General features: G+C 40.5%; 1 protein-coding gene and 1 pseudogene across 5 annotated transcripts in view; one reads left to right on the forward strand and one right to left on the reverse strand.

Annotated features, from left to right (window-relative positions):
- DENND1A (DENN domain containing 1A) overlaps positions 1-15,969 on the forward strand; it is a 492,157-nt gene that overhangs the window by 231,103 nt on the left and 245,085 nt on the right. For all 5 annotated transcript variants that reach the window (XM_053920814.2, XM_053920818.2, XM_053920816.2 and 2 more), the window contains 3 exons: positions 407-476; positions 5,369-5,449; positions 9,372-9,425. In XM_053920814.2, the coding sequence (XP_053776789.1) occupies positions 407-476; positions 5,369-5,449; positions 9,372-9,425 (205 nt within the window). The remainder of the gene's footprint in view (positions 1-406; positions 477-5,368; positions 5,450-9,371; positions 9,426-15,969) is intronic.
- On the reverse strand, positions 7,881-7,994 carry LOC112306644 (U4 spliceosomal RNA; annotated as a pseudogene).

Raw genomic sequence — 15,969 nt, forward strand, 5'->3', positions numbered from 1 at the left:
CGTGGAAATGCTGTGTGTGGCTGTGTGTGTGGCTGTGTGTGTCTAATCATGAGAAACTTGAATAGAAGCTTTCCTGGAAAGGGTGGATGTGGTGGGAGAGGCCTGGGGGCTACTCAGAGATAGTTCCTGATTGCAGAGTCTGCTTTGAATGTCTTCTCTATGAACCTGTTCTAGCTCTGAGGCATGGGAATAATTTATAATGAACATTCAGTCCTCTGTCTTTTACAGGCAATTTTTTTAAATCCCAGAAATAATTAGCATTTCACCAGTCTGTGTTTCCAGCACAGACTATGACAGGAAGACTCTGTAGGATGTAGAGAAAAACTGAAACGTACCACTCTTGCATTCGCTTCTGGTTAAAGTTTTTGACCTGCATACTAATATTTCGTGTGTTTCTCTTCCCCAGCTATCTCCCGTGGTTTGAAGTATTTTATAAACTACTTAACATCTTGGCAGATTACAGGACAAAAGGACAGGTATTTGTCTTCTATTCTTTTTAACGAGTGAACTTTAATTTACCTTTTATGATTATAAAAGTAATACGTGCCCTATATTTCACCAAAATGTTTACCAAAAGTGTAACGCATGCTTATTATAGGAAGTTTTAGAAATTCAGAAAATAGTGGGAAGGAAGGGAAAATCATTCCTACATGTTCTCTGTTCCCCCACCCCCGTAAGTGTTGCTCGCAGCCTGGGATTTTTTCTTTCTTTACTTTTTCAATTAAATATGTAATAAACAGATCCTTAGCATTCACAGAGTTAATAGTCATAATATCTAATAATCCCAAGCAACCCTGAAAGTTCATGACATGTATTAAATTATAATTTTGCTGAGGCACAAATTTGAATTGTTCATGTCATGCTGCAAAGCTGGGATTTGTGAGTAAAACACTTAACTTGCAAGTGACCTAGCCAGCTGTCCTGAGTTCCCATTTCAACAAGGCTTTGTTGTACTTTTACAGTGTTTTTTTAAGGGTCTGAAAATTAGTGTCAAAGCTCAGCCATACCTCACTGTGCTTTGGAAGAAATGGTATGCTACAGTATCTTCCATGGATGTCAAGGGTCAGCTGCAGCTGTATCTAGACCTTCATAGCCCACATTTTTACCAGGTACCATAATGCCGAAGCGTTTCCCCATGCTGGGAAAACTGTTGTGAACATTCTTCATGGCTGCATAGCATTATGTCATGAACCTTGATTTACTGAAACATTTCCCTGTTGTTGGGAGTTTTTATTATTTGGGATTTTTTTCCCTTCTTGTAATAATTACAGCCATTAGTATCTTCGGGCATAAAGCATTTTCTTCATTTTGGATCGTTTCCTTAAGACTAGAATCTCAGATGGGCCTTTATGAGGACAGTGGGCATAATCATTTTTAGAAGGTTTATTGAACAGCTTTGCAAAAGAATCGTACTGTTTCTTAAAAGACAGCCTTTACTAGCCATGTATGAGAGTGACTAAGTCACTGTACTCTTGCCAGTATTGTTTGTTGAATCCATTGTTTATTTGACAAGTGAACAAGTCTTATTGTTTTACCTGTATTTCTTTGATTTTTTGGTGAGTTGAATATTTTTCCATATGTCTTACAACTTATATTTTCCTTTTTGTAAATGCCCTAAGTTTTTAAATTAAAGTCATACATTATTATTAAATGTTACAGAAATTTTTCTCCTCATATTTTCAATAGAACATTAGTTCTGAGAAATGTCCCATAAAAAATGTACCATAGTTCAGTAATAGTGGGGTCACAGAGAGGGACAGCTGTGGTTCTTTTTTGTCTCCTTAAGATTCACGTAATAGAGGCCCTGAGGAGTCCTACAGTGGGGAGTCTGTGTTCCTCAGGGCTTCCCCTCTCATTTTGCCCCAAACCCTTTTTATGCCATGGCAGATATTAACATTTTGGGATATCAGGGTTTCCTGAACACACTTTGGGAAATGCTGCTTGGGAGAAAAGGTAAAAATTATGTATATAATGGTTAAATCCTTCCTTCAAGTTAGATTTAGTCACCAGCAAATGTATTCCAGAGGCCACAGTAAAGAGAAGGGCTAAGTAATAGAAACGGCTCCCTGGATCACTACGCCCACTCTGAAAGGACGCTCGGGTACCAGGCATTCTGTCCTCAGAGAAGTGGGTTACTCTTTGATGAATGAGACAGAGGGCCACCTTGGGTCTGCTCCTTGATTTCTGATTCACAGATCACTTTAGTCAAACTTTCAGGTTTTCGTTCAAATTTGACAAATGTATTTAGTAAATAGAATTGTATAATATGTAGGCTCTTAACAGTCTTAGAATTAGAGATTGACTCACAGTTTTTCTTCCATGTTTATGCTCAAGTCAGTTTAAAACAAACAAACTTAGCAGACTTTAAAAACTGCGCCTTGCGATACAGGAACGGTTGGGTAGGCACAGCCTATGCATAGGGGAGACAGGATTACTACCCGGTGAAACTGGCACACCAGTCTTCTGGGCCGTAGCCCCAGTGAGGACCGGCCTGAGGCCAGTGTCATGTTTTAGCGGAGTCTGTTTCTCCTGTACCCGGCACTATTTTTATTAAATTTCTTCTGGTTAAAGGAATTACGATATAGATGATAGGGTGTCCACCTACAACTAACTAAATTGTTTGCAAGGTATGGGTCATTAGATTCAAGCAGGAGGAAAGACCGTTTATTAAAAATACAGGATCTTCTCCCCAGGTCCAAAAGTCTTTGTGAAGATTGGGCATGGTGGGCTTCAAATGGGTGGAGGGGGTGGTGTGTGACCATGACGGCTGGCATGGAGTGTCAGAGCCAAAGCTACATGATGAGGGTGTCTGTCCAGGTCATTGACCCAGTGTGGTTATCAGACCCTGAATACGGTAATGAGAGCGTCCCATGGAAGGGATGGCAGGGGTGGGGAGGGCATCAGAGCCAGAGAGCAGCCTGACTGAGTGTGCTAGAGCCTGAGGGGGTAGTGGTGTTTATGTGGGGCAGTGGCCGGGCACTAGATGCTGGAACTCAGTGAGATCTAGAGGGATTCACATGGGGACGGGGCAGCAACAGTGGCCCAGCGCTGGGCTGTGGGAGCCTGGGGTGGATATATCATGTGTGTTGGAGGTGGGTGGTCAGTGGTGGCCTAGCACCGGATGTCAGTATTTGAACAGGGCAAGGAGAGCATCTAGGTGGATAGGGAGCTAAGGGCATTGATAAAAGATTGGTTACATACAAATAAGTGAGTATGTTAAGAAAAATATACGGAAGATTTTTTTCACTTTGGTAGAGTATAGTTACAAGTATGTACAGGGAGGAAAGTAGACTGATTCCTATGGTAAATTGGAGTTAGAGCCATCAGTATGAACCCATGGCTTTCAATATACAAGACAGGTGTGGAAACAAATGGAGATGGGTGTATTGTGAGTGGCTCTTGCTGTGTAATATATTCCCTGGCTCTCTCCACTGAAAGAGTCTGGGGTCAGCAATATCCAAGTAGCAAGGAACACCTGTAGGTATCTTGGTTTCTACATAAGCTTATGTAAGCCAACTTTCCACCAAAAGGAGCCAGGACTCCCTGAAGAAATGTCTAATTCCAGGGGTGGGGCAGGGAAAGTATAAGATGAGCCTAGACTATCTGTTAGTGCCAACAGCAAGGAAGTGCTCAAAACGTGACAGGACATGTCAGAAAGACCCAGACATGAGCTCGGGGGCAAGGGATTCCCACTGGTCACATCTGGGAAAATTGGAGCATCAAAACAAGTAAGATGGCAAAGATTACAACCCATTGAGTAAAACGGGAAACCATGTGTCTATACCAATATAAATAAGTAAACAGATAAATTAAAAGTTGTATGAGGAATGGGATATTTATATAAAGTGTTGCTCCACAGAATGCCTAAACACAAAGGGAAACTGAGTAACCTCACAACAGAGACATCAGGTAAATTAATCAAATGATCAAAGTGAACATTATCATAATGGGGTGAATTGAAATCTGAATCAATAGAAAACAGACAGTTGAGGGTTATTCTCTGAAATGATTGGTCTCATTGTCAAGTTCATACAAATCTAGGAAAGATAGGAACTGTTCCAGGCTGACTTTATCTAGTCTTTAACTAGAGAGTCATAGCTAAAGTCAATTTGTGATTCTGAACTGGATTATTTTGCTATGATTGGCACAGCTGACAGAACTCGATGGGCTCTGAGGATTAGGTGGTAATGTCATGTCAGTGTTAATTTCCTGATTTTGATGATTAGATGTGGTTATGTAGGGGAATATCCTTTGTAGTTTTGGATGATGGGGCAGAATATTTGCTAATATTCTGAGAGTGAACGGTTGCTCACTCAACAGTTCAGAAAAATTTTAAGATATTTGTGCTGTCCTACAATTATTCTTTAAATTTGAAATTGTTTCAGGGCAAAATTAAACATGTTGGTACATGCACAAATATATTTCTCTCTTCTGTGAGAAACTTGAGCATTTTATCAGTTCAGATTGAAACAGGCTTTTAATCTGAGCTCATCCTCTCTTTTCCTTTCCTTTAAGTTCACTACCAAAAGCAGCTGTTGAGCAGTGGAGAGGGTTCTGTTCTTGGCTGAGCAACTTACTAACTGGCTGATTTGAGCCAAGTTGCTTTCACCCTTCACAGCCTCAGTTTTCCGTCTATAAAGTGGGGTAGTTGTGAGGATTATATAGATATTTTTTTAAAGGGTAGAAATGTGAGCTTATTACTGTTATAGTAACAGAGAATTCCACATGATGGGAGAAGTGGCTTTTGGATAATTCTGTAAGCGGTGTTCTTTTGAGCATTTTAAAGGTGAATCTGTTTTCAGTCGACTAGTTTGTTCTACTTTGTAATTCATTTCACTAATTAAAACGTTCAGCCACCGTCCTGTATTGCATGCTGTTGTATGCAGTCCATTTTTAACTGTCCATAATTGGAGGCTGCCTTGTATATCCAGTGAGCGCTCAATAAAATTAATTGAGGGCAGTGATGATGAAGACAAGATCTATAGTGTTATTGCTATTTCTCCCCACCACCCCCGCCCTATAAGCTAGGATTGCTTGCATTTAAAAGTTGTTGCTATGGAGTTAAGAGGATAGATTTGCTCAGAGCTTATGATATATGATCCATAAAAGGTGGTCATGGTAGGTGTCTCACTGAGTAGAAAATGTCAAACTGGTGTGGGAAATTCTGTTTGGCTCTTATATTGAGCCCTAAGGAGTGTCTTTTGTCCAACCTTACTTAAATATCAACCTGTTTCTATTCGGGGGCCAGCACCTCCCAGCCCCTCAATCTATGAGGGCCCCCAGCTTCCTGTGTGCCCAGACCTCCCTGCAGCTCTCTAACTAAGGGCTCAGCCTTGGTTTTGTTACTGAGGCCTTTTATTTCTTTCAGGAGAGTCAGTGGAATGAGCTTCTCAAAACTCTGCACAAGCTTCCCATCCCTGACCCAGGAGAGTCTGTTCATCTCAGCGTGGTAAGTGGGGGCAGAATATTAGCGATCACTGGGAAACAATTTCACTATTAATAGTAAGAAGGAGCTAGTGGAACAGGATTGTTTTTTGTTGTCTGCACCTTCCCACCCTACCCCTGAGTACTTTGAGACCTCTGGGCTCAAGGAATGCCAGGGAGTTGTATTTCTTCCTTTCTCTGGGATTCCATGCACAATGGGTCCCAAATGTCCCTAGGCTCCTCTCTTTCTGGCTGTCATCCCATCTCTACCACTTCCTGTCCTGAGGCTCCCTGCCTCACACCCTGACTGGCCCTCCCCTCCACATTCCTGTGCAAGGCCATTTGCTGAAGCTCATCTTGCTGACCCCTGAGACATCAACAGCACCTCTCCCCTATTTATTAGGGTACTCCATGCTCATCCTTCGGAACTCAAGTCGGATTTAATTCCAAGAAATCCTCCCCTGACACTCTCCAAGGCTAACTAAAGTTTTCTCCTTTGTCCCAAGCATCCCGTACACTTAGCAGTACTCAGTCACATCACATTGGAATGATCTGTTTTCCAGTCTCCCCTACTAGACTGTAGGTCCCTCGAGGACAGGGATGGAGAGTGCCTAGCATAGTTCCTGGCCAGTCTACAGTAGTAACTTTCCTTGAACTCTTTTATATACTTGTTATACCTTCTGTAGTGTGCTAGGGTGGAAAATCCTCGGAACTACAAATTGTGAGATTTCAGTCCTAGTTGTAGTTTTACCCATAATCTGAGTGACACATGTGCTTCCACATTTCAGTTACTGGAATACTCTAATTCCCTGGGTCAAACCTTGTCACCACCTTCATCAGTATTCTCAAAGGGACATCCTGTGGCCAGCTGTTGATTATTTATGGCCTCTGTCCCCTACGTTGTGGGGTCTGAACGTTTAAAAAGTTGTGCCTTTCAGATTCATTAGAACCACACACAGTATTTAGTGATTATTATCTCGATATTTTTCCCTCTTAAAGAAAATGAGCATATCCTATAGGGATTTTTTTTGTGATGATCAAGTTGAAAGCATTATTAACTAGCAATAATTAACTAATAATAGATCTACTATTTACTAAGTTCCTAACTTATGCCAAGTATGCCTCTCTAATGTTCAAAACAACTACAAATAGATGTTAGCATTTTCATTTCATAGATGAGGCTTAGAGAGGAAAAGGCATTGTACTTGTCCATCTAGGGTTATGTAGTTAACTGTGAGAAGACTGGGGTTTTCATACCGGAGCTAAATTCCAAGCTTATGTTCTTTCTACTGGGCTGTAAGTGTTGAAATAAAGGGAGGAAAGCAGGAAGGAGAAAAGGAATTCATAGAGGTTTTTGCTCATTTTAATAGAATGTAGGAAGGAAAGGAACCTGGTTACAGAAATTCACATAAGGAAGACTGTCCAAAAGATGAAGAAAGAACTTTAAACCTGCCCCAGTCATCACCATCTAGCTAAGCAGCCTTGCCTGTGCCTCTGTCTCTTTTCCTAAGCAGCTTGATCTCACCACTTCACTCTGTAATGACATCCGACAGTTAGCTGTGGAGTAGCCTGACTGGGTCACCAGCTGCTGGGGAGGAAGGGCCACTCCTTCCCCTGAGTGGCTGCCAGGCCTCAAGGACAAACCATCGCAGGGGCAGGAGAAACTGTTGGGAGGGTGCAGCTGTTTCATGCCAGTGGTTTCGGTGAATGTTTCTGACCTCCTCTGGTCCCAGCATTTCATGGGCGATGGAGCAAGACAGAATCTCAAAGGACAGCTTGGTGACTGCTTGGGTCTGGAATTGCACTGGCTCACTAGTTACAACCCATCACATCTGTAAAGGCATATTTTTTTTTCTTTCTTGTTCACAAGGAATTCTTTCTCCATGTGGCATTTCTGATTTTGAAGCAATAATCTTGTCTAGCTTGGACAGCCTGAAATGATAAAATGGCAATCCTGGACTTTTTCTGGCTTTAGTCACAGAGAATATTTCTGAATGTATGATACAGGTGATTGAGAAAAATATAAAATGTAAACTAGTGGTTGAGAGCAATAATAATTTTCTATTGAAATACCATTTATGGAATGCTAGGCGCTCACATATATGACATTTATTCTTCACAACAGTTCTGAAGTAGATATTATGATTCAAAAACTGAGATTCTGAGCTATTAATTGAAGTTGCTTGAAATCACATAGCTGTTAAGTGGCCAGCTCGATGGTCCCTGTTCCTTCCCCTCACTGTGCCAACCATTAGTCTGTGAACGCCTTCCTGTGTGGACGTCCATTACTGAACATTTCCTGGGACTCCCTTCTAGCCATTTGGAATAGAAGTTGGTGCATTTGGTGTTAAATTTAACCTTGTATTTTACTTTTACAATTTTAATTCTTATCGTTAAATTGAGTTGTTGACTAGTTTCCATGCTACATAATCTCAATTGTAATGTTTCATGGGTAATATTTTGCACAGGCACAGAAATTTTGGAATACTGCATTGCAGAGGGTTTTTAATTAGCAACAATCGCGCCTCGGATAAACCTCATTGGCTACAATACTGCCACTGTGCAAAGCTTGCAGAGGGTTTTTAAAAGTTATCCTTTTATAACTTTTTTTAATTTTTATTTTATTATCTTAATTCAAGTGGCTTTGGCTATAATTTGCACATCAAAAGCACAGGTAAAACAGCCTGTTTTAGGGGAAAGAGCATAGCTCTTAATTACCCAGGCCTGGTTTCAATACTGGTTCTGTCAACTACAAGCTGTGTGACCCTAACAAGTTACTTCACTTCTCTAAGCCTTAATTACCCATTTGTAATGTGAAGATAATGTCTACCTTAGAATTTGTTATGGAAATTAGAGATGATATTCATAAAGTGCTTGGCATAAAGCTTTCAATGTAACAGGTATTAGAGATCTGTTGAATATTACAGATCTTTACAAACAGCTCATAGTATTGTTGTTGGCATTGTCATTATTGCAGTTGTCCCCTGTGTCTTTCAGGAAGGCTGTACAACTCATTTTTCTAGAGACCAACTATTTTGAATTATCCAAGAGTGGTGGGGCCAAGGGACTTCCTGAAATGTCACTTGGGGGTCCCGGTTTGAACTCAGGCGATGGCTAAGCCAACCTTCTCTGCATGTGACCTCTCCTGGCCTTGCACAATCCCATCTTTAATTGACCAGCACCAGGCTCTTGCCATTCCTGCTTGCCATTGGCCTCTGAGTCTTTAGTAGCACAGAGGAGGTATCACCAGTTCAGCCTGTTGTCATTTAACTCAGGGACACATACATGGCAGTGCCTCCTTGAAAGTTCTTTGAACAGGTCAGATTTTCAACTCCACTGAGCTGGAGATTGCACTAGAAGTCAGGAGGCTTATTTGCAAAGCATTCACAGTGGAGAGAAATTCTCCACTGTTAACCACTTGTAATGGTCTCAGTGCAGCTGTCCTTCAGCTGGCGCTGTCCTTAACATTACTTGGGCCTTCAGGGCAGATTTTGCCTGCAGCCTATAGAGGAGATAATCTCAGATGCTAAAGTGAAATGGTTTGGTTGGTAAAGACCATTGCTGAGCGGAGCTAGTGATATTTGGTCCCGAGAGTCCATTTGCCTCATTGAACAATAAATTACGAAGCCTGAAGCTTTCACGTGTTCACAAACCTGCAAACGTCATATGGGAATTTAGCCTTTAACTTCTTTGAGCTGTTCATTTATATCTCCCAAAGTAGTTCATCTCTCATAGAAAAGAACTCTTTCTACCAGGTTGGTAATTTAATGTATCTGGCTTTCATCCAGCATTAACCAGAGAAAACATTCCATAGACATTTCCAATGAATGAAACTCTGTTTCTTCATCTGAGTAAGGAATTATATTCAGATCATTTACCTGATTTCTGAATAATGAGTTTATTGCGTATTTTTGCAAAAATAAGTAGCTTTTGCCTTTCTTTTCTAGCATTCTTACTTTACTGTGCCTGATACCAGAGAACTTCCCAGCATACCTGAGAATGTGAGTACTTGGGAGAAAAAAAATTATTTGTATTCTCTTTTGGTTTTTTTCACTTATTTTAAAAAGGAAATAGAAGGATATATTTTTCTCCATTATAAAATAATGCATTATAAAGGCAAAAATAAGTAGAGAATATTTGAAAATTATTGAAACTATGACGACAAGGAGGGATTATTATTTATATTTCTCAAAGGCAATCACCTAATAACATGTTGATGTCTCATTCTAGTCTTTTTAGAATGTATTTGTTACATAATTAAAATCACCTGCTAATAAGCATTTTTTCATTTCATGCATAAGAATCATTTTTGTTGGTGGCATAATATTCCATTTGCTGTGTAGTTTTTGCTATTTCCTCACTGTTATGCATTTAAGTGGTTTTTAGTTTTTGCTGTTGTGAATAAAATGTTTTCATATAAAGATTTCTTTATTAGGGTAGATTTACTCAAGTAGAATTATATTTCTACTACATTGCTAAATATATTCATTTATAAGAGAAAAAATAAAGTATTTGTGGGTATAAGGTGAAGATCCCCATTCCCACTTCTTAAAGACGTAGGAGCTGTGAACTTGAGTCTGGTGGGGCCGAGGTTAATGTCTGCACTCTGACAAGCTGGATGGCGTATCAAGCCTAGCCTTCGGGCATGTTTTCAAGACGTTTTACTCAGATTATAAATAGTACTGTGTGGAATTAAATATGGAATCACCGTCACTTAGGAAGTTGATTCCTTTTTTTAATTGTGGCAAAATATACATAACATAAAATTTACCATCTTAACCATCCTTGAGTGTATCTGTTTCATTGGTGTAAGTACATTCCCACGGCTGTGCAACCATTGCCAGTGTCCATCTCCCGCCCCTTTTCAGTTTTCCCCGCCGAAACTCTGTACGCATTACACAACCCTGTAAACCACAGCTGTCCACTCTCTGCCTCGTTCCCAGCCCTGGCAACTACTATTCTTTTCTTTCTCTGCGAACCTGACTACTCCAGACACCTCATCTAAGCAGAATCATGCAATATTTGTCCTTTTGTGTCTGGTTATTTTACCTTGTATAACGCCTTTGTGGTTTGTCCATGTTGTAGCATGAGTCAGAATTTCCTTCTTTTATAAGGTTTAATAATATTCCATTGCATGTATATAACATACTACATTTTACTTATCCACTCAGTGGACACTTGGGGTGTTTCTGCCTTTTGGCTGTTGTGAATAATGCCACTCTGAACATTGGTGTACACACATCTGTTTAAGTCCAGCTTTCAGTTCTTTGGGTTATGTAACTTGATTACTTTTTTAAAATACTGGAACAAGTGGTATATTTCTCCATGACTACTGTACTATAGAGTCATAGACAGGAAATTCTTTTGTCTATAGAGCAGACAAATTATAAATGACAAGTAATCAAGTTAACGAGGTTTTGTTATTGTAGATAATGGATCAGAGGCCTGGCTACTTGGGGTTCTTGGGGTTGGAGGTTCTTAAATATCAATATCAGAATCTTTTTTGGTGAGGAGTCTAGTCAGTTTTCTCTTGCTGGGGAGTGTACACTTAGTTACCAGTCTTCTGGAGGCTGGTGGGGGCAGTGGGTCATGGCAAATCAGCGTTTAGCATGTATAATTTTATTTAGCACCCCCCGCATTTTTTCTTTAGTGCTTTATGCCCTATTTTCAGCTATACCTGGTGTCCCCCAAGCCTTTCTGGTTTAGTTCCCCTAGGAAGTAAATACTTATTCTTTCAGAGGGGTGCTGGAAGGCCAGTTGACTAGCTGAGTGAGCCAGGAAAGGAGAATGTTGGCAAGAAATTACTCTTAATTTTATTGGTACCCTTCCCGTTGGCTTCAGAGGTTCTGAACCTTTTTGGAATTCCTTGGTGTAGGTTGGCCTTGATGCTTGCTGCCCTGTTACCTGGCCCCAGTCTTAGTGTTCAGGCTTTTCCGGGCCACTAAGTCATTCTCCTTTAGTTTTTCAACCTCACTTGGCACTCTTAACAGCTTGGGCCAAAATAATTTTCTGTAGTGTGGGACTCTCCTTGTACATTGTTGGGTGTTTGGCAGCATCTCTGGGCTTGGCACTGTGTGATGAGAGCGCAGCCCGCCCCCCGAGCTGTGACAACCAAAAATGTCTCCCGACATTGCCAAATGTTCCCTGGTGGCAAATGACCCAAGTTGAGAACCATTTCTTTAGCAACATCTGCTTTCTGGCTTCCAAAAACTTGACATCTTTCTTCCTTTACTCTCTTTTCTGCAATTTTGGGGGAGTTTATGTCTTGTAAAATTCTTTTACTATGACTTTTCACTGGGCAGGGGGCACATGGTACCGGGAGAGAGAAAAGACAAGTATCTACCATAATTTACCGCAAATGCCCACAGTGTGTTAGCTGTGCTTTCCCTACTAATAGACATTTAGATTGTTTCTAATGTTTTATTGTTATAAATAATGTTACAGTAAACATTATTGCCTAGTTTAGGTTTTTCTCTTTAATTTTTTTTTAATTTTAAGGGCCAAGAAAATTTAAGTAACTGAAAAATCTGATAACTTGTTAATTTTCAAAACTGCAATTACTGAGATTAGAAATAGTCTAGAGAAAAATAAAACTGTCTTTTTTCATAGCCCAACCTCCAGTTCCTGTCTGTACTGTATGCTACCTCCTCTGCCTCCACCATATAAAAAATATGCATCCTCTTAGCTGATTTTGCTGCTGATGACCCTGTGTATGACCTATTGTCCACTAAGTCCTCCTTGGCTAACTGGTAAAAGGCTGGCTTTGTTTGTTTCTAAGCAGGGATGATAAAACAATCTTCCAGGCTTCTAACATACAGGGCTCCATTTAAACCCTCCCAGCTTCTCTGTGACAGTAGACGTGAGCCCCATAGTACACATAGGCACCCAGGCTCACAGACCTGAGGTCACTTGCCCAAGGCCTGCTCCTAAGTGAGGTGTGGTCCCCGGGTTTGTAAGGAACCAAAGCATTTTGTTTCCATTTACCCACCCACCCTGCCTCCCTACAGTTGACTTTTGATATTCATGAGGAAAAAGGAAAAGAAATAATTTTTCATAGCTCAAATATGAAATGAAGCAGGCAAGCTTTTCCTCTAATGAGAATCTGAACTTTATAGGACCAATTTATATGATTTTTGACATGGAGTCACTATTGAGCTCTAGCCATGTTGAAATTTGCATTTTAATCTCTTGATGATTTTTCAAGGATTAATTTAAAATGGCTAAATTGCTGCATTGCAAATTGAAACAAGCAATAACTGTGGGGTTATTAATATGGTATACTATGTCGTAGAGGAAAGAACATGAGTTTTGGAGACAGCCAGACACTGGGCTCCACCACTCTGGGACCTTGGGCTACTTACTTCTATTCTCTGAGCATTGGATCTCTTATCTAATAAATAAAAATGGGAGGAAAAATGAAGTATTAAATGTAAAGTTCCAAGTTCAAAGCCTCATGCAACAGCATTGCTGCTTTTGGGGGTTCTTTTCTTTCCCTTCTTTCCTATAATTCCTAAGATCCGAGTTGTGGCTGAGAGCTAGGGAGCATCACTTCTTATAGCTTGTGTTCTCTAGGTTTTTGCTGGTATTCTTGGTTGTGAAGACCAGTGCTTTTCCTTTGTGGAGTGTATATTTGCCCAACAAAAGTCTCTCAGAAAGCACTATTGCCACCAGAATTCTTAAGCTTGGAAATGGTGTAGGGAATGGAGTCTAAGACTACAGCACCTGTAATATGGGAGGTGTCTGTAAACATTTATTGATGATTTCCTCTAAAGGACATAATAAACTTTAGTGAATAAGCAAAGAAAAAGGTAAAAGGACTTTGGGATATGGAAACTGATTCTGTCTATAGATAATCTTATTCTTGTGCACATCTTCAGAGAAAGGTTAATATAAGAAAGGGAAAGGAGCTAATGCCCGCTATGGATCAGATTGGGCACTGTTTGTTAACATCCTGAAATCTTCACAGCAGCCTCATGGTGTGGTTGTTATCCCTGAAGAGCTTTGACAGGGACGTGAAGCCCGGAGACATGAAGTAAGTTGCCACTAGTCACCCAGCCAGTAAATTCTCAAACCGGGACTCATACTTGGGTCGGTCTGATCCCAGCACTGAGATTCCGCTGGGTCCTGGGCCTCCGGCTCCATGGCTCCCTATACCCTTCACAGACATCACTCATCGTGAGTGTTCTTAATTATGTGAATATTTGTGTAGTATCGTCTCTCCTTTCTGAGGACAGGGACCAGTATTTTTTTTTTTATCACTGCATCTGTGTAATTAGTACTGTACCTAGAACATAGTTGATGCTCAGTATATATTTATGGAATGACTGAATAAGCAATGCAGCCACCCTCAGGAAAAGGAAAAATAATAGTTTCTTTCACTTGGTCTTTGGGCCATTTTGTCTGCAAGACATTAATAAAAAGCAAACATAGAAAATTAATTTTTTCCCCTTTCAGATGCCTGTTGAAGTTAATTCTCATTATTTCTTCAATTTCTTTTAAAAATATTTTATTTTTTGCTGAAAAACTATCACAACATAATTGCTCATCAGGGTTTTCTCTATCTATCAAGATAACAGTTGTAGGAGTGAATTTTATACAGGCTGTAATTAAATGAGCATAAATCTTTATAAATTTTAAACAGTTGACCTTCATTAAAAAAAGTCACAGATCATGAACAGATATGTAGTAATAATTAAATTGTAAACTGGCTATAGGAGGAATTTTTTAGCGGTCAGGTTTTGAAGTGTACTTTTGATTAATGGGTAAGCATATAGACCTTCATTTGGAATATTAAACAAACCTGTCTTAATTATCTGGCCAGTGTCATACCCAGTGGTTAATGATGCAAGGAAAGCATTTAGAATGGACAGTTCCATATAACATTGCCCAGACTCCACTTTGTCAGAAGATGCACCGTGATATAGAAAAGATTTATGAACTCATCATGACTTTCAAAAATAAAGTTTAGTGGTATTAGAAGGCCTATTATTAAGTACCGAGATTATAGAGAATTCCATTGTTGCTCTTCAGAGTTATCAGGCAATTGTTTATTCTAATGGTTTTTCCATTCATTCAAAGGGATAAAAGTTGACCTTGGGGTAAACTCTGCTTTCTTTCCTATAATATATGTCTCTGACTTGATTGCTTGTGTGAGTTTGTGGGCTTCTTTCTCAGGCAGATTATTTTAGAATCCAAATTTATAATTCCCTTTTAAGAATCCCACACAACTAAGGGAGCCTAAGTTCTTCTTTTAAAAAAAGTCAATTGAGGATTTTAAAGGTTTACATTGTGGTAAAATAGTCTAAGTTGGAATTATTTCAGGAAGTAAGACCCATTGTCAAAACCAAGCCTCTTGCCTTAGAAGCTTTTCCAGACACAGTATAGTAAGTCTTTATCATCTACACTGTGTATGAAGCTGGAAGTCACAAAGACTAATAAAGTGACAGACCGCGGGGCGGACTAGCATCTGTTCTGAAGGCTCCAAGGAGTGCCCAGCTTAGAGTCAGTTCTTTGGTTTGGGGATTATCTCATTTCCCAAAGGTATTGAACCTAAGATGCTTTTTCTCTAAGCCCCGTAGTATCAGCCCATTCTACCTCCCCATCACCACACCCACCCCACCTGCTTCCTAACCCCGGGTGTGGATCACAGTGAGCCTGGAGTCCCCAGCCACCTGGGTTGGCACAGGAGCCAACAGGGGCAGCTAGAAGCAAGCAGTCATAATGGGGCTTCTCCTGGGGGAAATGGGGTTTTGTCAGGTGCCTTCCCTCCCTCTTTGTCTGCATTTAGAGGCACAGAGGGTTAGAGAGAGAAGGGACCTTCACCACTGTTTCTTTGTAGAGATGAGAAACAAAAGCCGGGAGAACCTAAGGAGCTTGTGCTGCACATGAAACTCACCTTCCAGGCTGCTGTGTCCTTATTAACCAGAGACCTTCCTCGGATGGAGCCCGAGTAATGGTCAGCTTTGACCATTAATTAGCCTGAGTAGTGGTCAGCTTTGTGTCCCTGCTACCCAACCTCCAGAATGGGTCCATATTAAATTCCAGGCAGATAGAAAAACGCTCAGAAGGATGTAACAATATAGGTAATGGAAGTAATGCTTCAACTCCATGAATACGAAAGAAATGTCCTTAAGCCTAAAAATGTAACGGCACTGAGAACACTGTGTCCCTTTGAGCATGGGCGCTGGGAGATAGTCCCTCTATGCAAGGTTTTCCTTTCCTAGCAGGGGAGACACACAGAAGTAATTGTCAGGGAATGAAAGGGGTGGTTATTTAGGCTTAGCCATGATGGCATTATAATCCAGGACACTAGGCAGGCACCATGTTTGACAGGATGGGTGGTTCTTCAGAAGGAGGATTGATCGTTCAATAAATAGACTCACCCTTTAAGACACTGTTTGGGCGAGTGGACAGGTGTGGTGCACAGTAACCTGGAAGTCTGGCACTTGTTCAGATTCTTCTTCCCTGCCCCACTTCCCAAGTCTAATTCATTGTTAAGTCCTGTGATTCCTCTTTATAGAAATCTGTCGCATCCGTATCCAAAGC

This window comes from Desmodus rotundus, chromosome 1, assembly GCF_022682495.2.
Source record: "Desmodus rotundus isolate HL8 chromosome 1, HLdesRot8A.1, whole genome shotgun sequence".
Lineage (NCBI taxonomy): Eukaryota > Metazoa > Chordata > Mammalia > Chiroptera > Phyllostomidae > Desmodus > Desmodus rotundus.